The sequence below is a fragment of the Delphinus delphis genome, chromosome 8 (assembly GCF_949987515.2).
Source record: "Delphinus delphis chromosome 8, mDelDel1.2, whole genome shotgun sequence".
NCBI classification, from domain to species: Eukaryota; Metazoa; Chordata; class Mammalia; order Artiodactyla; family Delphinidae; genus Delphinus; species Delphinus delphis.
Window position 1 is genome coordinate 97,401,261 of NC_082690.1, and position 21,334 is coordinate 97,422,594.

Here is a 21,334-nt window from a genome sequence, read left to right on the forward strand (position 1 = left end):
GGGAAGGAACGACTTGGAGGTGCTGGTGGCTCCTCCTCCCTGGGGCTCTGGGAGAGCTCACTCTTCCTCTGTAGTTTGGGTGTCTCTGTCACCCAGTCCCTACTACCTGCCCTCTCTCTACCTCTCTCTCCCGATCCAGATATCAGAATCTGGGCTTTGTGCCCCCTCTCTTCCCTTTCGCCTGCCTGAGGTTCTGAGAAACGGGGTAACTACTTAGCCAACGGCTCAACGCTTGGGCCCAGGAGCCTCTGCCGGAGAGACCAGGACGCCCTCCCGTGGCCGTTGGCAGCATTGCGTCCTCCCACTCTGGCCTTGAATTTTTTTCCAGCTGGAATTTTAATGTTGAATTCTGGTAGTTGAGGCAGCTTTTGTCTTCCCCAGGAGATACATGAGAAACAGTTAAGGCCCTAAGATATAGGTGAGAAGAAAAAAGATAAGTCAGGAAGCTAATAGACTAAGAATTAAAGTGCAAGTGTTCATATTCTGTATCTTTATTTTAAAAGAGGCAGTGAGACCTAGTAGAAAGTAAGTACATGACGTGTAGAGCAAATTCACCAGCTGTGCGACCTCAGCAAGCTGACTGCTCTGAGACTTAATCTCTTCACCTGTAAAATGGGAATAATCAACAAGACCTACCTCATAGGATTGTTGTGGGATAAATTTTAATTGATATAAGTAAAATACCTTATACCGTGCCTGCCGTGAAGTACGGACTCAGTCAATATGGCCTGTTTCTATCGTTACCATTATTACAACTGAAGACTAGAGGTAGGAACCATTGCTTTCTTCGGGGAGACCTGAAACCAGGGCAGCTGCCTGGCACAATTCCAGGGGCACTGCTCACATTATATTCTCTCTAAAGCCCCTTCCCCAGAGGTGAGCAATGCCTGCTCTCTCTGGAGCTGATCCAGTTGCCAGTCTGGGGATTCTCGGACCCAGGGAGGTGGAGAGAGAATTAGAAAAATGCACGAGAGAGCAAAATAAAAGGTTTTTTGTTTTTAAAGGAAAGATAGGGCCCAGTCAAAAACAGATGGGGAGGTGGGGGCGGGTATTTCCCTGGTGGTCCAGTGGTTAGGACTCTGTGCTTCCACTGCTGGGGGTGCGGGTTCGATCCCTGGTCGGGGAGCTAAGATCCCATATGCCACACAGCACAGCCAAAACAAAAAACAACAAAGAAAAGAAACAGATGGGGGGGCCAGCTTCCCATCAGCAGGTGAGTTTGGCACCCTGCCTGGCACATGGATGGAGTCCAGCGAGTGCTAACTTCCTTCTCTTCCTGTCCTGTCCAGTGAGGCCCTGAGCAGAGTATGAACGTGGCCTTGGTCTGAGCCCTTTAGTGGTCACATGGTTTTCTTCCTGCGAGGTGAGCGCGCAGGCGGAGGGGTGGAGAGAGCAGACAGCAGGAGGTGGCCAGCTTGTGAGAGCGAACGGCGTGCGTGGAGGACCCGCAGCGCCGCAGGATGGGGTGTGTTCTTGGACCCTCTCAAGTGCAGACCCCAAGCGGTACCCTCTGCTCTTTGTGCCAGCTGTGTCCCAGCACGGAGGTGCCTGTAGCCGTTCTGAAGGCCCTTGGTAGCTTATTAAATCTCAGTGCCACTTGCCAAGACCCCTTTAAACCTCTTGGCTGTTCTTTTTGCCTTTTCTGATCAGCTGTATTTATTCTGAACTAAATGGTCCTCACTGCAGGACAGAAGTGTTTACTCTTAAGGGTATGAAAAGGGGTCTTGGCTGCGTTGCAGCTGCACCCCCTCTCCTTGTCAGCACCCACCCACGTCCCATCCTCCAGCTGGTGCCACAGACACTGAAGCGGGAGCCTGCCTCCCGCTTCAGTTCAGTTTGGTGACAGAGTCCAAACGATGGAGAAGTGGCGTGACCGGGAGGACCTTGTCTGGGGGAGCCCTCTCCCCAGTGTCTTGCTGTCCCAAGGGAGACTGGATCCCCAGGGACAGCTCGCTCGAATGCTCCCCCAGACACACACGTACACGCATCCTCTCATATTTTCTCTCTCTTCCCCCCTCAGGATTGTGCTCATGGACGACGCCATGGACTGCTTGATGTCTTTTTCAGATTTCCTTTTTGCCTTCCAGATCCAGTTTTACTACTCAGGTGAGAGTCTCCCAGGACCCCTGTGGCTCCTGTCAGGACCACGTGCCCTCTCCTACCCTGTTGCCCTTTCCATCGGTGTGCCCGGCGCGTGCACTTCTCCCCTCCTCCCTCCGTGGTGTGCTTCACAGCCGGTCACCCACCAGCAGGATGTCTAGTTCTTGCTGGTGGTCACAAGATTCAGTCTGCAGAGCCGACTCCCTCAGCCTCCTCAAGACATAGGAAACTGCAGTGCTTCCAGCCAGCAGCGCAACACATCAGTTTAAGTGATAATGACAGTAACAACAATACACACTATTGGAACAACACCCGATAAATTCACTGTCGAAAACTTACTGTGTGCCAGGCACAGCACTAAGCACCTTAATCCTTACAGCACCCCTGAGAGGTAGGTCCTTTAAGAGAGAAGCCGACAGAGGTAAAGCTGCCAGAGACACCGCGCTTCTGGGGGTGGAGCGCAGACCTGCAGAGGGCCCACTCCACAGCCAGTGCGCTCAGCCACTCTGCTGTGTCACTGCGATCGGGGGTCTCTCCCTGGGCCCTGACTCAGATATGTGAGCACACATTTTCCACCCACACAGCTTTCAATAAGCGCACGCCAGTCCTCTCTCACACTCCCACCCTGCTCCCCAGTGCTCACCAGCTGTGCCCTTAAATACCTTCTGGGCTCAGGTGGAATAAAAATAGATGAATGAACGCCAGTGCCCAGCAGCTCACACACAGCAACATCAAATGGAATGTTGGATTTAGAAACTGCTGGCTATGTCCATAAACAAACTTGTTTAAAACAGGCTATTCCAGTAAACAGAAGGCTGTCCTTGGAGCCTGGACGTGGCCTTCCTGCCAACGGGTGGCCCCAGCCAGCCCTGGCCTCACTCAGGCGCCACATTCTGTTTTCCTGATGGCGGCCCAAGGGCCTGGTCAGGCAGGGGCTGGAGCCTGGTGTCTCGCCACCTGCTCTTAGCAGCTCCAGGTGTCCATTTCCCATTTCTCTGAAGTTTCTTGGGCCCTAGAGAAGGTGCAGCCACGTGTGGAGACCTTCTTCCCTTGGCTGCCTGTCAGGGCTCTCCTCACAGTGGTCCCAGGGTGGGGCAGCAGCGGGGAGATGGGCCATAAGTCTCTGCTTACCTACGAGGGCTCAGCTACTAGCATTTGAAAACGAATTCAAATGTTTAATAAATGAGCAGCTTGCAAGCTTTCTCTCCCACACTGGTATTCCCACCTGCTTTCTTGAGTCAGAGAGGCGTGTGGCTCACAAGATGGGCTTACCAGCAGGACTGTGCACACGTTCACCGTTCAAAATTTTTTTTTTTTTTTTTTTTTTTGCGGTATGCGGGCTTTTCACTGTTGTGGCCTCTCCCGTTGCGGAGCACAGGCTCAGGATGTGCAGGCTCAGTGGCCATGGCTCATGGGCCCAGCCGCTCCGCGGCATGTGGGATCTTCCCGGACCGGGGCACGAACCCGCGTCCCCTGCATCGGCAGGTGGACTCTCAACCACTGCGCCACCAGGGAAGCCCCTTTCAAAATTTTTCAGAAATATTTATAGCATTTTCTATGTGCCGGGCACAGTGCTAGGTGCTGGGACAGGAAGGCTGACAAGGCATGATCCAGGCCTTTATGCAAGATCTTCCATTCCAGCAAGGAGACAGAGTGAACAAGTAGTTACACAGAAAACCCCTCACTGGATAAGCACTACAGAGGAGTACAGGGTGCATGAAAGGATGTAACAGGGGGTCTCACCTGGTCTAGGAACAACTGCCAGAGGAGGGGACATTTGAGCTGAAACACATATTAGTGTCATCTCTCATGAGTGTAGTGGTCACATGAGGCCGAGGGCCCCTGCTCCCAGGACACTGTGCGCTGAGGACTGAGGCTGGTGTGGAGCTGAGCTAACACACAGAGAAGGGAGGGCACTGTGAGGGGACCAAGTGTGTCATCCCCGCCTGACCTGTGCCCCTCTACTCCTGTACCCAGAATTCCTGGAGAGCGTGGCTGCCATCTATCAGGACCTGCTGTCAGGCAAGAACCCCAATACGGTGATTGTGCCGACGTCATCCAGTGGGCAGCACCGCCAGCGGCCTACCTTGGGCGAGGCCAGCATGCTGGAGGGCGTGGAGGCGTCACTGTTCTACCAGTGCCTGGAGAACTTGTGTGACCGGCACAAGTACAGGTGAGAAATGGGCACGCAGACCCCACCTCAGCCCCAGGATTGCAGGCTCCTGGCCCAGAACAGATCTCCAGCAGGCTGTTCTGACTGGCCCAGGGCTTTTAGGCCCTTCATGGTCATAGTATAAATTAGAACAGTGCCATTTGCCCCCAGTCCAGGCTGTTGACTGAAAGTCTTCCCAGGTGGCTCACAGGAAGGATTGCTTTCACTTGGGCAAGAGCAGCTGTAGATGACCAACTTGGGCCCCTTCTCCTTGCCAGGAGATAGATTGGTCTTGACTTTTTAGAGAGAAGGAAAAAAATATTCACTGTGCGAGGAATTCACCCTACAGAAAGGGAGGGTTAAGCTGTCCTGTGTAGCACAAAGTCCCCTTGGGGACAGAGCAGCCAGTTTTGGTCTCCTCCAAGAGGAGGCCTTGCCCAGCGCCATTTCCCCGTTCCCCCACTCCCACCCCTGCCAGTGAAGCACCAGTTAGTGAACATGCCAGCCTTTCTGTTCACAGTCAAGGCCTTGCTTCTGGAGATCTGCTATACTCCCCAGGGTCTTAGGGCTCCCAGGGTAGGCAGATCCCTCGGTCTTGGCTTTGGGCATCCCCCTAAGCCTGAAGGTTTGGATGAAAAGATGGCACTCAGACTCACTAGTCTTTGAATTTGGCATCTGTATTCTCCCTTCTAGCTGCCCACCCCCAGCACTCGTCAAAGAGGTCCTAAGCAACGTTCAGAGACTGACCTTCTATGGATTCCTCGTGGCCCTCTCAAAGCATCATGGGATCAACCAAGCCCTAGGTAAGCCAGAGCTAGCTGTGGCCAGCCTCTCCTGCCCCTACAGTGTAAAGCCACATAGGAGCTGGCCCGTGTTGGTGGACGGAATCCCAAGGGGGAGGCAGCTTCACCATGTCTGCCTTGACTTCTCAGGGCCAGACTCTGAGGCCTAGGGAGCCAGAACATGTGTAACACAAGATGTGCCCTCTGAGGCCTCTCACCCTCCCGTGGCCAGGGAGAGGCTTCCCCGCCGAGGTCCTGCCCCAGCATGAAGCAGCCTCTCCATGGCAGAGGCACGCCCAGCCCCTCCCATGGAACCCTCATTTCTGCTTTGGGGCGTGGCCTGCAGGTTGGGCAGACACAGGGCTATTTAATCAGTGGCTCTGGAGCTTATGTGTCAGAGGCACCTGAATCCCATCGGTAAACAGGGCAAAGGTGTGTCTGGGGAGACCTTTTTCCCATCTGGAAAAAAAATCTTATTAGTCTGAAAGGGAGTGGAAAAAAAGGGGGGCGGGGGGCGGAGAGAGGCCCGCACTGACCCAGTTTTTCCTGTCCATCGTTTTACTCTCACCGGTTGGCCTTCCCACCCACCCTCCTCTTCCCCCTCCCACACCTGCTGCCCTCCCAGGGGAGGGGCCACCAGGCTGTCATCGCCACAGAGCTTGAGAGGGGTTCTTATTATTAGTCTCTCTCCTCAAGAGATATCCAGGTGTGCTTGAGATCCCAGGTTCCTAAGTCTCAAAAGAAGACTTTTGCCAGTTGCAGGAATGGGGTCAAGAGAAGGAAATTGAACATTCGTTAAATGCCAGCCACAGCAGCCCAAGTGCTGGGCTAGACGCTTTAGATCTTACAGGACAGAGAGCCTGCTAGGGGCACAAACCTCAGCAGGACTGACTGAGGGTCCACTCAGGCACAGTGCACGGGTATGGGGCCCCCTCAGCTGAATGAGGTTGGTAGCCAAGGTCACCAACTGGAGGAGGAATACAAATGTGGCAAATAGGAGTCAGCAGTAAGGGGGCAGGGAGTGGGGAATTGGCTTAGGTTTTCTTTTACACTCCTAGGTAACTGACCCTCCCTTCCTGTCCACAAGTCAGCCACTAGGAAGAAAAAGGAAAAGCTAAGTAGCATGTGGGGCACAGCGTAGACTAACGTCATGCCTTCACTTTTTCTGGGTCCTTTAAGAAGGACAGTCATTCATTTAAGTTCCTTTACAGAGCACTAATGTCGGGCAAGTGGGAGATGGAAAGAAGTGTATGGTCTCTACCCTCACCTGCATCTCCAGTGTATGAAATAGAGACCTGAGGTCCCCCAGGTGCAGCCAGTTGTGGAGGGGTTGTCCTGTTCCCTTAGTCCTCCTCAAGGCACCCCCCCCCGTCACAGACACAAAACAACAAGAGGGTTCCACCGGACCATAGTTTAAACACCACTTAGAACAAAAGGGACCAGGAGGCATCATCTGAAAAAGTCAGGAATTGAACTAGAGCCAGATGGATAATTTTAAGCTTGAGGCTTTCTAGAGACTAGCACTGTTAGCAGCCACATCTTGCTTCTGACCACCAGTGAAGCTCTTTTCTCTAACAATTTGCTGTTAAAATCTATCTGCAAACTTCAGCTTTACCTTCCCTCCCACTGTTAACTGCTCCAAAGAGCATCCTAGACCCTCTCCTCTCACCTTTCCCCAGTATCCAAAAATTACTTCCCTTGGTTTATAACTGAGGAAACCAGCTCAAAGAGATTTGTGGCAGAGAAGGGACAAGCTCCCCTCCCCGCGGCTTCTGGCCACGGAGAGGAGAGTTTGATCTGATCCTGACCCCGCCTTCTCTTCTCACCCTGGGACCCTCCCTGGAGAGGCTGAGGCAGCGTTTTTGACCATTCTGTCTCCAAAGTGGGGTCACTCTGATTTAGAGGCACAAAACTAGATAGCTTATGGTCTTTGGGGCCTGGGCTGTATCCTGTGTCTCTGGCTCCTTTTCAGCTCAGTAACTGGGGCCTCAGGAAAGGACCAAACCCTCAATACCTGCTCACAACCCACCATCTAGTCTTGGAAGGAGATCGTCCTGTTTGTGCAATGACCTTAAGGTTTGGGGATGTCTCGTAGCTATGACTGGGAAGGGTAGGCAGTGGGCTTCACTAAATTTTTCCAGCAGTACCTAGGACTTACTGCCCCCCTAGCAGACCTCTTAAACTTCTGTTCCCCAAAGCTTTTAGATCAGCTCTCCCAGGGTTGGCAGAATAGGCAGACATGAAGGTGAGGGGCACATAGGCATCTGCTGGGCACGGGGCTGTGTGACTGCAGCCCGGGTGAAGGATCCTCAGATTAAGCTCTGTGCCCCCAATTATTTCCTAGGAGCTTTGCCTGACAAAGGGGACCTGATGCACGACCCAGCTCTGGATGAGGAACTAGAACGGCTGTAAGTGTCAGGTGGGAAGATGCTGCCCCCTTGTGGGTACAAAACCTCAGTCAGACGCGGTAATGCCCCGTCATGGGTCACACAGCACTTGTCCATCGGTTGGGGAGGGGTTTGGGGGCCAGCAGAGGCCTGAGGGATCCTCTCTGAGTCCTTTGGGAATACAGCCCATGGTTTCATCCACATGCAAGAGTGAGTGCGGAGGTCCTGGTCTCCGGACGGGAGGCACCTCGCTGCCCTCTGGGCTTCTTCCCTTCTTCAGGCTGGCGCAGATCCCAGGCCTGGTCAACTCGGTCACTGCCGGTCCAGAGGCCAGCTGCCTGCCTGCCCGGACCCCTCCCCGGGTTGGCTCCCCCTGGAGACCTCTGCATCACGCCCGCAAAATGGATGCAGAGAGCGACGGCTCCACCGAAGAAACGGATGAGTCCGAGACTTGAGGAGTCTGAAGGGTCCTGTCTACAACGCCCAGTACCCAGCTCCCCGCCCCCCCCTCCCCTCCAGCCCTTGGGACTCCCGGCCACCTCCTCTCCCACCCCCGTGCCATGCTGCCCTCTGCTGGTGAAAAGGCCAAATAACGGCCCCAGCCCAGAGACCTGCCAGAGGGGTTCTAATGATCAGCCAAGCTAAGCAGTGACCCTAGCAAGTTAACAGCCTGCTCTCCTGGCTCTGCCAGCTTTCATCGGGCCCCCAAGCTGACAGCAGATTGAGCTGAGGCCACCAGAAAGGTGACTTGGCTTTAGCCTTTTGCTGACGGTCCCCATCTCCTCACAGCAACTCCAGGAAGAGGGAGACCGGGCATAACCATGCAGGACCTTGCATGGTAAAGGGTGACACCCAGTGATGCAAGTATCAGGAGGATATAGCCATGGTGGCCTTCTGCTGGAGGAATAGCCACTAGCCATAAGATGGAGAAGGGTGGGTGAAAAGACTAATTTCACTTTCAAACACTGCTTCGTCTCCTCTGTGTCTAACAGTTAAATATGTGAAATGAATAAAGTCCCTTGTGTCTGGTAAGTGGTGAGTCTAAAGCCACTAGACTGAGGGGGTGAAGGCAAGGGGCAAGTTTGAGTTTTTGGTGCCAAGTTCCAGCTTTTTTCTGGCAGGACTGGGAAGTGGGGGCCAGAGGACCACTCAAGCCTGGAGGACTGCCTCAGATAATGGCAAAGAGGGGCTTACCTCCTGCACGTCCTCAGCCTTTCATGGGAAAGGTGCCTCACAGCTGGAATGGACCTTCAGGGAACAAGCTCAGATGGTTCAAGGCCAGGTTCCCGTAACTTTAGAGACTTTGGCCGCGAAGGGTTAGCATTGCAGAGCCTCTCAACCAGAGTTTCATTAAGCATTTTCCAAGTACCTGCTCGGGGTTAGGCCAGGGGGGATGCAGCTGTGAACAAGACAGGCCGAGGAGTACCAGCTTCCAGCCAAGGCTGGAAGGTAAGGCAGGTGGTCTTCAACTTCCCTGCATTGGGCAGGGGTCCTTGAATTGGGCAGTTAACACCCACCTAGGGACCCAGAGCAGGCTGCTTCCTCTGAAGCCACTGGGCACACACATTTTCCTGGGCTCCTCCCTGCCCAGACCAGCACCCCTGGATAGTTATTTACAGGGACTGGCTCCCAAAGCTCTGCAGCCCCGGGCCAGGACTGGGAGTTCCAAGCCATGTGGTGAGGACTCAGGACCAGTGATCTCCAGCCTCCAGCTGACTGAGAGCAGTTCAAAACTCCTGACATGCATCAGTCACCTGGGGAGCTTGCTTACAACGCAAATGACCGAGCTCCAGCACAGAGATCTCCATTATGAACACTCCAGATGCCAAAGCTCCAAGAGCCCCAGTTTGGAAATCACTGCTTAGAGCCCCCATGGCTCCCCCCACCCATCTCCCAGAGCCCCTATAGGGGAAAACGGTTGCCACACACACACACACACACACACCTTTTTTTTTTTTAACTCCACTAAGACCCCACCCCCCCCCGCCCCCAACCAAGCCTGCCGCTGGGATGAGGTGTACGATGCTGAAGTCGCTCGCCTGCCTGCAGCCATATGGCTCAGTGGGTGAGTTAAAGGGCCAAGTAATACCAGCTCTGTCCTCCGTGTGCCACGGGGTGGTGAGGTCGAGGCTGCACCGGACCTCACAGCAGCACAGGGCCAAGGAGCCGGGGGCGTTTGTCTTTCAGAGAAGGGACAAGCTGGAGGCCCCGGAGAGAGCGCCCTCAGCTTCAGCACCGACGCCCTACCCATACTGGTGGGAGCCCAGAGAGTGAGGCGAGGGGCTTGCACTGGGCAGGGAGGCAGGATCCAGAGAGGACACTACTTCATTCAGACCAACAGAGGCCTAGGGCCCCGTCGGGGCTTTATTTGACACCACTTAGTTTCAATACAAACAGTCCAGAAAGAAAGTCACATCCCTTTGGGTGAGGGGGTGGTGGGAACAGTGGTCTGTGTTGCTTGGAACCTCAACCCTCAACCACGGGGTGGGGCGGGGCCAGGCTGCCAGCACGGCAGGGGACGATGGCACCAAGGATGAGTGTGTGGCCCAGAGGGGTGAGACCTGCAGCTCTGGAGGCGCCTCAAGCTCTCAGTGGTGGGGTGCTGTCCAGGCCCCAAGACCCAGATGATGAGGAGGAAGAAAGCTGAGCCCCAGGAGCCTGCTTCTGTCCCTCACGTCCTCTGCTTTCTTGGCCAGCTTTACACTCTCAGCATCCAGAGCAGAGCACAGGGCAGATGAGACCCCCCATGGCCACCAAGCAAGAGAAGAAGGGACAGAGTCTCGGGAGGGGACAGAGGGTCCTGTGGTCCACAATGGATGGTATGGGAGGACTCCGAGACACCCCGGAGGAGAGGTAATCCTCCAAGTGATCACTGTAAAAAGGGGCAGTGAGACAGGAGAAGATCACTCGGGCCTCCAGTCTGACCCCAAATGAAACCTTTAGGTACCAGGTAAAGTTTCTAGCCCTCAGTAAGGCCCACACGAAGGTCCTTCCCCTCCCCTGCCCTGTCCTGGTGCCCAGAAGAGACCACTGGAGCAGCAACAGCAGCAGCCTAGTCCAGAGCCTCCCTCCCCTGGGGGCTGATCTACAGCAGAACTCTTTCCTGACCTCCCTGCTGGTTCCAGAGGACAGGGGCCAAACCCCCAGACAATCTGGAAGGATCCTAGAGCCAGCAAAAAAGCCTTATACTTTTTACTTTCCCTACTCCAGGAAGGCCTGGACCCAGGATAAGCCATCCTGAGGGAACTCTCCCCCCTCACTCCCAGTGTGGCAGGACAAGCGAGCAGCAGCTTTGGGGGCAAGACTGGATTAACAATAATCTAGCATACAGGGGTGGGAGTGGGAGAAGAAGAGGATAAAGGGTGCAATCTCCAGGCAGAGGTCAGGGGCTGATACTGCCCATCCCTCACCCGAGATCCTCAAAGGCCACCCACTCACACACCACAGGTATAAAATAACAATGCCTCCCCAGCTTCCACAAGGCAAGCATCCCAGGCCTAGGAATCATGAGGTTTTTGCTGCTGTCAACACCATATGTCTGAGCCATGGAGCCTGGATCAGTAGGAACCATAGCGATCCTGGGGATGGGGAAAGAAAAAACAAAGTCAGGGTCTCTAACCTGCATCAGCTTTCCAGCATGCACACCCTCCCCCAACACACCCCTCGGGACTGGGGTACTGGCAGGCGGGGGAATCAGGCACCAATCTCACCCTGGCAGAGATTGTTTTCTATTTTACTGTGACCCAGGAAAGGGGTTGTGGCCAGATCCCAAGGGGGAAGCCCTGCCTGATCTCACAGAAGCTGGAGAGGGAGGAGAAACAGTACAGATGACAAGAGTGGGGGAAAATCACTGCAGACATGGCATCGTCTTAGGGAGAGGCCCAGCCCTGGTACCAAGCTCAAAGGAAGGAAGCTGCCCTTCAGGAAAAGAAAATGCTCTCTCGGGCTGAGGGCTACCGTGCAGCTACGTCTGGATCTGGTGGAGAAGGCCAACTTCCAAGCATTACCCTTTGGTCTCCTCCCACCCCAGGTCAAGCAGTCCCAGCCTCACCTGCAAAGAATTCATCACACCATTGGCCAGCACGGCCATCTTCCCGGCCACAGACTTGACACCCTGCTTAAACTGGGCAATGTCAGCTGTGGGCAGCACGTTCCCCAGAGACACACTACCTGTCAAAGCAAGGGAAAGGGTGACCCAGAGCCCAGCAGGAAGCCCTTCCCAGTCCAGGGGGCCCCAGCTCTGCTCGCAGGCTTCGCTTGGGGCCTACCTGCTCCATGAGCACCATCCATGTCCCCAAAGAGGTCCGAAGAGCTGATGGCGCTGCTGCCTGAGAGCCGCTGTAGCCGGGACCTGGCTTCATGCTGCGGTGAAGAAAAGGCAAGGCCTCAGGACCTCTGGGCCGATGACCCAAGAACTCATCCAGGCCCAGCCACCCTGGTGCCAAAGTCCAAAACAGTAGGGAAGAAACTCTGCTTCTACCTGCCGCCTCCAGGCTCAGGTAAGCGGACAACTCTACTTACCTCAGTATCCACTTCCCGCCCAAAGAACATGTCAGATGAGATGGCTTTGGCTCCTGCAAATTTCTGTCGTGCTTCACTCGACTCAAGGCCTGAGCTCCGGCTTTCCACTTCCCTCCGGTTTGTGACTCTGGGGTGGATGTGGGACAACAGCTCTGACTCTTCCCATTGCTACCAGGCAATAGTATCACTACAGCATTACTATCCCATTCCTACCGGAGGCCAAAAAAAGCACCAGTGGCCTCCTGGGGATGCTCACCATGGCCCCACCTGACTACGGCTCTGGGACCCAGGGGCCCTCTCTTCTCCACACTGAAGCCAAGGCACAGAGAGCTTATGTTCCCTCCACTAGGTAGCATGGAAATAGGGTTTGGAGGGGCCAACGCTTCTGCCCCAAACCACTAGTATGATCAAATGTCTCAGTCTGCCTGGATTTATACCTACTCTCCTGGTGTAATTAATAGTATTACCCCCCTTTTACGCTCAAAAGCATGCCAGTGTGGCTGAAAAGGTATACGGTCACTCCCACCTAGCACTGACACAGACACTGAGCTAGGTGTTTCATAAGTTTCATTACATTTAATCCTTATGGCAGCTCTGAAGTCATTAGTTATGTCCCCATTTTACAAATGGATTACTTGCAGATTATTTATCAGTTAAGGACTGCCCCGATTAACATGGAATATGCTTTTAAAAAATTACTAGATGAAGGCCAGAGACACAAAATCAGACTCCTCCTGCCAGAGAAATGGACCTCAAGCACAAGAGGCTACAAGGCTTCCTGCAATGGCAGAGTACAGCTCAAACCAAAGCCTGATTCCTGCACTCTCTAATCTGGTAGCCAGTAGCCACATGTGGCTATTCAAATTTATTCAAATTAAATTAAAAACTCAGTTCCTCAATTAACCCTAGACACTTTTTAAGGACTCGCTAGCCACATACTTGGTGGCTACCACACCACACAGTAGCACTGCCAGCATCACAGAGCATCCTACTGGACAGCGCTGCCCTAGAGCACTCCACCTTTCTGAAATGGGCCGGACGCTTGAGACAGTCACTTCTGGCTCCTTCTCCTCCATCCCGTCCATACCCCAGGCAGCATCTGTATCCCAGCGGGAACCAAAACTCTCCCCCAAGGAAAAGGGGTTGTCCTTGTACCTGGGGAGACAGTACAGTGGCTCAGAGAAGCTTGATGAGGAACATGGTAGCCCAGTCTGCACCCCAACAATAGCCTTACTTTGGGGGTCCAGAGGCGAAAGTACCAACATCGTCAAACAAGTCCAGCTGTGAGCGGGAGGATTTTGCACTCACTGGGGTTTCCTGTTCGATCACCTGCATCTCAGACAGCACCGAGTGGGAGACGGAACTGTGGAGAAAAGCAGGAGTGAGCATCAGTGTCACTGCACAAGAGAAGATGCTCAGGGCTTCCCTGGTGACGCACTGGTTAAGAATCTGCCTGCCAAGGCAGGGGACACAGATTCAAGCCCTGGTCCCCGAAGATCCCACATGCCATGGAGTGACTAAGCCCGTGCACCACAACTACTAAACCTGCACTCTAGAGCCCATGAGCCACAACTACCGAAGCCCGTGTGACTATAGCCCACACAACTAGAGCCTGTGCTCCGCAACAAGAGAAGCCACCACGATGAGACGCCCACACCACAATGAAGAGAAGCCCCTGCTCGGTGCAACTACAGAAAGCCTGAGCGCAGCAACGAAGACACAACGCAGCCAAAAATAAATAACTTTATTAAAAAAAAAAGAGAGAGAAGAGAAGATGCCCAGCTGCTGGCAGAAACCTGGGTTCTCCTTCACTGAGCACCACCCAGAACCTTCTTCCCCTGACTGTGCCCAGGGCTGGGCAAGACCCAGCAGGAAGTGCTAGCAACTGTGCTAAACTGGAGAGCACTCCTCACCTGTCAATACATCAGCTTTGTTTTCTCAAAGTAGGGTTTCCCTGACAAATGACTGTTTGGCCTGTTTTAATTTTAACGATAATGTGCACCAAATAATAGTGCTTTCTGTCCTCAACTTGCTGCACCATGAGCCACATCCTTCACCAAGATAGACACATAAAACAAAAAAGATGAAATGCCCCAGAACCAGGGAAGTGAGTCTAATGGCATCAAAGGATGAGTTCTTAATTATCCCATCCTTTTTTTTTTTTTTTTTTAAAAAGAAGAAAGCATTTCAAAGTAGAGTCTGGCCTTACGCACTAAAACGTGGATCTGCTATTTGGTTTCCCAATGAGAAGAGGCATTGAATTTGGCAGCCAGTACCAACTCGTGATGCCTCTCTGCCCTCCTGTGTTAAGCTCCACAGAGGCTTTTAAGGATTAATTTCATTTAAATAAATTCATTAAAAAATATCTACCACTTTTGGTTGGCAGAACTCCAAGAAGTGAATATTTTGCAATAGGGTTTTATATAAGGTGGGCTGGGTTTAAATGATTCTACTGCAGTACAAAAAAGAAAAAGAAAGTTTTAAATATACCCTTTAATCCAGTCATTCCTGTGAACAAAACAGGGAAGAGGAAAGTCCTTTTGGGATAAAATTTTGTCTCCCTGATTAGCTGTGGGTTACACTATTAGCACACAGACTAACAGGGAATAACTTAAATCCAACTGGCCGTGTCCTGAAAGATTAAGTAGAAATACCCAGCTTCCAGAGAAGTAGAGTACTTCTCTTCCAGAGAAGTAGAGCATAATGGCTACAAATACTAAATATCAAATCAAACAGTTCTATGTTCAAAATCTAGTTTTAAGAATTACTAGATTTTGGGGCTTTAGGCAAATTGCTTAATTGCTCTGAGTCTCAATTTTCTCATTTGTAAAAAGGGAAAACAATACCTCCTGTATAACACTGCTGTATTTAAGTAAATAAGGCCATTGGCGAAGCTCACGCCCCCTGGAAAGGAGCAGACACCACTTAGCACAAAGCTCACTGTAGCCAGGACTGCTCACCCTGGCGCTGCCAGATATCCCAATTTTTAAGAGAGATAAAAAATCTAGTATTACTGAAATCTCTAGATGCTAACTCTTATTGTGAAGCAAACAAAATGCATAAGAGAACTGGTCAGCAGCCCTTGGTCTTTTTTTTTTTTTTTTTAAGAAAACCACAGCAACATAAACCCAGTGGTCCTGAAACAGGAAGGGTACCACCCAACCAAAGGGCATTTAAATGTCTGGGGTTATTTCTGGGTGTTATGGCATCTGGTAACACTAATGGCATTTAGTGGACAGGTATTAGGAATGCTGAAAGCCCTGCGATTCTTGGGAAGCTCTTGAGAAAACTGTCCTGCCATTCAAAGTGCCGTTAGCACCCTTTTTAAGAAACATCACCCTAGGGACTTCCCTGGTGGTCCAGTGGTTAAGACTCTGCGCTCCCAACTCAGGGGGCCCAGGTTTAATCCCTGGTCAGGAAACTAGATCCCTCATGCCGCAACTTAGAGCCCACATGCCACAACTAAAGATCCCGCATGCTGCAACTAAGACCCAGTGCGGCCAAATAAATAAATAAATATCAAAAAAAAAAAGAAAAAGAAATACCACCCTAGTCTCTTGGACATATCGAAAGAGCACCTGATCCTGTGTTTCATTCGTTCAACAAATACTTAGCGAGCATGTACCTATGTGCCAAGCACTATACTAGGGGCTTGAAGACAATAAGCAAAGTCATCTATTCAGCCTTGGAGGAAGACTAAGCCTAGAACCCCAAATTGCTGGGAAGAACCTTCAATGGTTCCCAGGGGAACAATGGCATTTCCGTGCCACACCCCAAAGCTGAGCCTCACCTTCGGGACACCAGTCCCATGCCCAACCTCTCTGCCTGCTCTCGCTTCTTCCCTTCCAGATTCTGTAGCTTCTTCTCCTCCTTCTTACGGTCAATCTGAAGCTCCTGGTAGGCCAGACGCATGGAGGCAACCCTTAGAGGGAACAAACGTGTCAGAGGCCGGCACCATCCTGACCTGTCCTACCTGCCCACCCAACCCCATACAAGCCGGGGCCCCTCTGGCAAACACTCACATGGACTCCTCGGCCTGCTTCTTGGCATCAGCCACCTGCTGCTCACGGAGCTTCTCTGCCACCTGGGCCTGCCGCTCAATCTCGCTGAAACTCTGGCTGCTCACCTTCTGGGCCCCTAGGCCTTTCTTGGCACCCAGCTGGGAGAATTATGTGATGAGAGCTTTGCCAACCACAATGCATGGAAACACCCACAAGGAAAGGGTTCCTTCTTAAAGTTTAGTGTAAAAAAAACAGGAGCCCCGTCAGCGTGGTGGAGAGGGAGAACAGTGGTTCTGCTGGAGCTGAGCATAACGTGGCCCACACAACCCCAGCAGAGGCCTGGGGGCCGGAGGACAACAGCTAACGCTACCAGGCCCGGGATGTGCCAAGCACTTATGTGCACAATCTCACTGACTCCTCCCAGGAGCCCCTTAGAGACAAGCATCTTGACAGCCCCTCACAGATCAGGTGCAGAGAAGCTGAGCACCTTTCCAGTCATACAGCCAGTAAGTGGTCAGGGAAAAGGGGGAACCCAGGCGTCTGACTCCAGCTCCTAACCACTCTGCCATACTGCCTCTCCCCACCTACCCCTTTCTTAGCTGCTGCTGGCTTCTTCTTGCCAATGAGGGAGGTTTTCAGTTCTGTGTGAGGAAGAGGGTGGGGCGTGAGCAGAGACAAAGGGAGGTCAGAGGCAGCAGCTCAGTCCACATCATGCAGCTTTCTGGCAAGAGCTTCTACAAAGAACAGCTTCAGGCAGGGGAAGGCAAAGCTGCCACCACCAGCTCCAACCAATGGTGTCAGGACGTCCAAGCCAAGACAGACGAGGTTAGAGGAGGTTACTGATTCCCAGCCGATGGACCTAAGAACCTAGACCTGAAGCACCAGAGACAAAGTCCCTGACCCAACACGAAGACCGGCAGGCAGGGGCAGCACCAAACACCAGCCTCAGCTCCTAGAGCAGAGGGAGCGGGCGCGCAAGGGGCTCCCCAAGAAGCTGCTGGTTACCTCTGGCAGGAAGAGCCCCTTTAGGTGACAGATACATGGACTCTGGAGAAAAACAGACTTGTGGCTAACAGGGGGCCCCACCTCAGAGCCTCCATATAGCTCCCAAGCCCAGAGGCCTCTACAGAGCCTCACTCCGGACCAGGCCATGCCAGCCGTCCCATGGGGTCAGACTGACGGTCATTCTGCTGGCTTCCTGCCCCAATGCCCAAAGGTCGATAAAGCAAACCAGGGCAGCAAATGGACTGTTCACCCTGAACTAAGTCTGAAGGACATCAAGAAAAGAGTAGAAAAGAGCCGAAAGGCCAGGGACTGGCCGAGAAAGGACAATGTTGCCTCCAGCCATTAGCAGCTCAGAGTTGTCCCCTTTCTCGTGAAATAGACCAGACAGGCCAATCCTGCCTCGGCCCCCAGGGTTAGGTGTCCAGCCTCACGCTGGCCAGTCCCAGCCCCACCCCCAGAGACAAACCCCAGGCCTGGGACACCGGCCGCCAAGGGCCTGCTCTCAAGTCCTTGTGGTCGATGTTGCAGCCACAACTTCAATCCCAAGCCCCACTCCAGAGAGATCAGATGCTCAGTCTCCTGGGACCTCAGTCCACATGACCAGGCAGCAGCAGATCTGAAAAGAACCCCCGAGGCCGACCCTCTCCCAGGCACCCCACACCTGCCACCTGGCATACTGACCCAGAGAAGCTTTGGGTGAGGTGCCAAGCAGCTCCATGTTGGGGCCGTGCTCCGGCTCTGTGGATGCAATGATGGGAATCAGGTAGAAGACTCAAAACTTCCTATGACCTCTCCTTAAGGGAAGTGATGGGGTAAAAGTAGGGGCACCGACTTTCCTCAGCTTTCTGAGGCCACCAAAATAGAGAAAGAATGCCCACCACCTCCTCCGAGGGACTTAAGTGAATCCCAGCCCACCCAGAGATAGTAGGAGACCCCTCACTCCCATTACCTTGGCCAGGTGTCCCATTCCTAGCCCCAAGTCCTTTGTCAGGACCAAGGCACATAGTTGGAATCTGGGCTAAACTCACGTGCCAGGCCACTGCTCTCTGCAGATGGGGGTGGCTGCTGGGTCTCTGATGGGTCCGTGGCTGGTGCATTCCAGGCAGGGGGCTGAAAAGCCAGATGACAGAAGCCTTGATGAGCCATTCCTGCTGGCAAAGAGTGCCAAATACCTTGTGGGTACAAGGCCCTACTCCAAGCCCATGAGGAAAGAATACTGGAGGTTAGCAATCAGAATTATAGTTGCTATTCACTACGGAAGAAAGCAGCACAAAACTAGCAGCCACCTCCATCCCTTCACTGTTTACTTAGAGCCAGAACCCATTCCCTTAATTTAATAATTGCATCGGGCACTCACCATGTGCCAGGTACAAGTCTAAGGGCTTTTTACATGTAAATATGTTTTATTATCACAACAAGCCTATGAGGTAGATACGTTCTCCATCTTAAGAGACTGAGATTAGGTGTCTTAGCCACCACACTAGAAAGACTAAGTAAAGGAGCAGGGATTCAAACAGAGTCTGACTTCAGTACCCAGTGGGTGGGTAGAGGGGAAACCTCCTCCCAGGGGTAGGTTGCTTGGGAGGGAATCCCTTCATTGTCCCCAGCCACAGTGCCTTTATCATAGGGGAAGAATCCAGGAAAAGTTATTTGGGGTTCCTGATACCTCGAGCCTTTAAGAAGCTTCTCGTCCTCCCTACACCCCAGCTCATAGGGGTGTGTTCCTAAGGAGGGCCTCATTGCACCCCTACTCATGGGAAGAGGAAACACCTGGGTCTATCCAGCAGTGGGCCCCAAACATTCCCCATATGAGGTATCACACCACGGCGAATGGAATCCATGCCCATGACTGTGGGCCTTGGCCTCAGTAAGTAAACCACCTGTCAGGAACAACTGTGGGAAACATTCCTTTTGCGCACTCACTTGAGTGTGTTCCGAGAAGAAATCAGAGTCCTTCTTCTCTGGCGAGTGACTGGGAGCACTACTCATATTGTCTATCCAAAGCTAGAAAGAAGACACAACTGAAACACAGGACTCTGAATATTCCCAGTTACCCCATGACCCCAGCCCGGGAGAACAGGCACTTACATCAGTGCCATGCCTAGCCAGGGCCGCGCTCCCCAGCTGCCGGATCTTTTCCCGGTACATCTGGGCAGCTCGGCTATTATATTTGGTGTTGGCATCACTGGCTGTGCATCCATGTTGGCGGAAGAAGGCTGTCTGGTGAGCAAAGAAGAGAGGAGAACGTGCTACAGGTGGTTCTCCCCAGAGCAAAACAGACACCTCCTTCTAACAGTCTGGTTATTACTTATGCAGGACAGTATGCTCTATTGACACCAGCAGTTTTTCATAAAGTTCCTCAGAAACTCCTACAAAAAACACAGCCTCCCATCCTCTACGATGAATGACTGAAGCCCAGACCTCACTCAGCTCTGCCTGAGGACAGCATGCTGTACCCACTCTGCCCTTCCTTCATCCAGGCCCACGAGACCCAGACAACTGTGGAGGCCCCAAGCCCTTGGCCTCTCCCCCAAGAACGTCTGTCCAGTTTAGTTCGAATCCAAAGCCCCTTGGAAAAGAACAACGACCAATCTCCAAGTGTAGAGAATAGTGTACAGTGTTGCCATAGACCAGAGAATCCTCTGAACAGAGAAACTGAGAGGGCCTCCAAGAAGTCACTGTGAAGTCAGTACCCAGGCAGAAGAACGGGGGCAGGAGGATGGTAAGGAGGAGCTTTACCGCATTGGCATTCCCGCCGACCTGCATACACCTCAGCTGGAACCAGTTCCAGTTGGAATCCAACTCTGTGGACCTGTGTGCAAGGGCCGTGTGTCACCTACCAGCAGGTTCCAGGAGACGCTTCCCTGGCAGACCCACACCTGTCATTTGGCCTCGGGCTGCAGTAGGCACCCAGGAAACATTCATCAGCCACCTCCCTGTTTCCTCCACTCTACCCTGTCCAGGAAAGCTTTGCTCTTTATTCACCTAGTCCAAAAGGTACTAATTATTTCCCAGATGCGAAAGGAGGTCGAAGCTTGGACTCGGCCTTTCCCTTAAGGCCAGCCACAGTCTCGCTCCAGTGCATCAGCAACAAGAACAACGCAGATAACTTTTCCCTGAAACTAACGCTTGGAGTGTCGAGTTTGACCACCAGGAAATAACGGAGTTTTGACCCAGACGCGGAAACGAACCGCCTGTGTAACAAGGGGCCCACACTGGCGGCTGCCTCCCGTGAGAAGCTGGCGAACACCAAACTCAGGGCGCTCCAAGTCCAGGCAGCCACTCTCCCCTGCTGAGCACCCAGTCCCGACCGACGGCGAGGAGACCCCACCTGATGAAGCTGAGATGGACGCCCAGGGAGCGATGCACCCCGGAACAGTCAATGCACAAGAACACACCGTACGTGATGCTGGCCCAACTCGGATTCTTGGCGCCACAGTCGAAGCAGGCCTGGGTGGAGAAGGAGATGAGCGAATGGTCAGGGGCCCCGAGTCGAGGCCGGGCGCTGACACCCCAGGAAAACAGCCCGCGCCGGCCCCTCTCCCTCCCTCAGAACCCAGGGGAGCCGGGAGAGTCCCTCTCGGCCGGCGCCGGGCGCCGCGCGCCTCCCTCTCACGCACCTTGTTGGTCGGAATTGCGCGAAGCCTCTTAAAAAGGGTCTGGATCTCTGTCTTGCTCGGCTCGGCCGCCATTTTCTCTCCCTCCCAGACACCAGCGCGATCGACGGGTCCCGTCACGGGCCAATCCGCGGCCGCGAAGGCGGCACAGTTGGGTGGGCCTCAACGGGGGCCGGCCCGCCGAGGGGTGGGGTGATTTGTCCCGATCTGGACCAATGGGCGGCCGGCGGAGCTGGCGCCGAGACGTCAGCGTCCCGGGCCCCACGAGGTCGCCCGAATCCACGCCGCGCCGCGCCGCGCCGCGCCGGGGCCAATCCGCAGCCGGGGCGGGGCGACGGCCGGCCCACAGGCCCAAACCTCGCCGCAGAGCCGCCCGCAAGCCCCGCCACCCCCAGAAGGTGGAGCCACCTCACAGAAGCGTGGACTGCGAGGCACGGCACCCGGCCTTAGCTCAGGCCAGTTGCCGACCGGTGAGTAATGATTAACAGTCCTACCAAGCAGTCGTAGTCCCGCCGGCCTGGACGGGAAGATAAACTGGCTGGGCTCCCGCCTGGCTCAGAACTCAGCACCCAGCCTCCACCAAGCCTGGATGGCTCACACCAACTCTGATCTCGAGTCCCTTCCACCCCAGGTTAGGGTCCCGAAGGCCCAGAACAGGTACCAGGCTGGCAGACCTTCGCCCAACCCCCGCCCCCCCAATATACTCCAGGCCCACGACCTCCTCAGTGCCTCTCTCCAGATGCCCTCGGCAGCCTGGCAAGGGTGGAAT

General features: G+C 53.7%; 2 protein-coding genes across 3 annotated transcripts in view; one reads left to right on the forward strand and one right to left on the reverse strand.

Moving 5' to 3' along the window:
* Positions 1–8,456, forward strand: part of CSTPP1 (centriolar satellite-associated tubulin polyglutamylase complex regulator 1) — a 188,290-nt gene extending 179,834 nt beyond the window's left edge. For both annotated transcript variants that reach the window (XM_060017398.1, XM_060017400.1), the window contains 5 exons: positions 2,021–2,106; positions 4,078–4,273; positions 4,946–5,055; positions 7,379–7,442; positions 7,702–8,456. In XM_060017398.1, coding sequence (XP_059873381.1) covers positions 2,021–2,106; positions 4,078–4,273; positions 4,946–5,055; positions 7,379–7,442; positions 7,702–7,876 — 631 coding nt within the window. In that variant the 3' untranslated portion in view covers positions 7,877–8,456. The remainder of the gene's footprint in view (positions 1–2,020; positions 2,107–4,077; positions 4,274–4,945; positions 5,056–7,378; positions 7,443–7,701) is intronic.
* A 1,290-nt stretch (positions 8,457–9,746) lies between these two features.
* On the reverse strand, positions 9,747–20,700 carry ARFGAP2 (ARF GTPase activating protein 2). The gene is made up of 16 exons (XM_060018811.1): positions 20,569–20,700; positions 20,280–20,398; positions 19,688–19,760; positions 19,037–19,168; positions 18,872–18,952; positions 17,977–18,058; positions 17,630–17,686; positions 16,532–16,584; positions 15,965–16,101; positions 15,733–15,864; positions 13,177–13,305; positions 12,963–13,097; positions 11,943–12,069; positions 11,690–11,783; positions 11,473–11,591; positions 9,747–10,999 (listed from the first exon to the last, which is right to left on the reverse strand). The coding sequence occupies exons 1-16, from the start codon at positions 20,638–20,640 to the stop codon at positions 10,979–10,981; spliced, it is 1,563 nt and encodes a 520-aa protein (XP_059874794.1). The 5' UTR covers positions 20,641–20,700; the 3' UTR covers positions 9,747–10,978.
* Positions 20,701–21,334: the final 634 nt, after the last annotated feature.

What these genes read in the sequence shown, in the direction of transcription:
- ARFGAP2 (XM_060018811.1), bottom strand. Translation starts at nt 20,640, where the DNA reads ATGGCGGCCGAGCCGAGCAAGACAGAGATCCAGACCCTTTTTAAGAGG. An exon ending in TCTTCTCGGAACACACTCAA is followed by an intron (nt 18,059 to 18,871) that starts GTGAGTGCGCAA and finishes CTGGCTTTTCAG; the next exon opens with CCCCCTGCCTGGAATGCACC. An exon ending in GGATGGTGCTCATGGAGCAG is followed by an intron (nt 11,592 to 11,689) that starts GTAGGCCCCAAG and finishes TTGCTTTGACAG; the next exon opens with GTAGTGTGTCTCTGGGGAAC.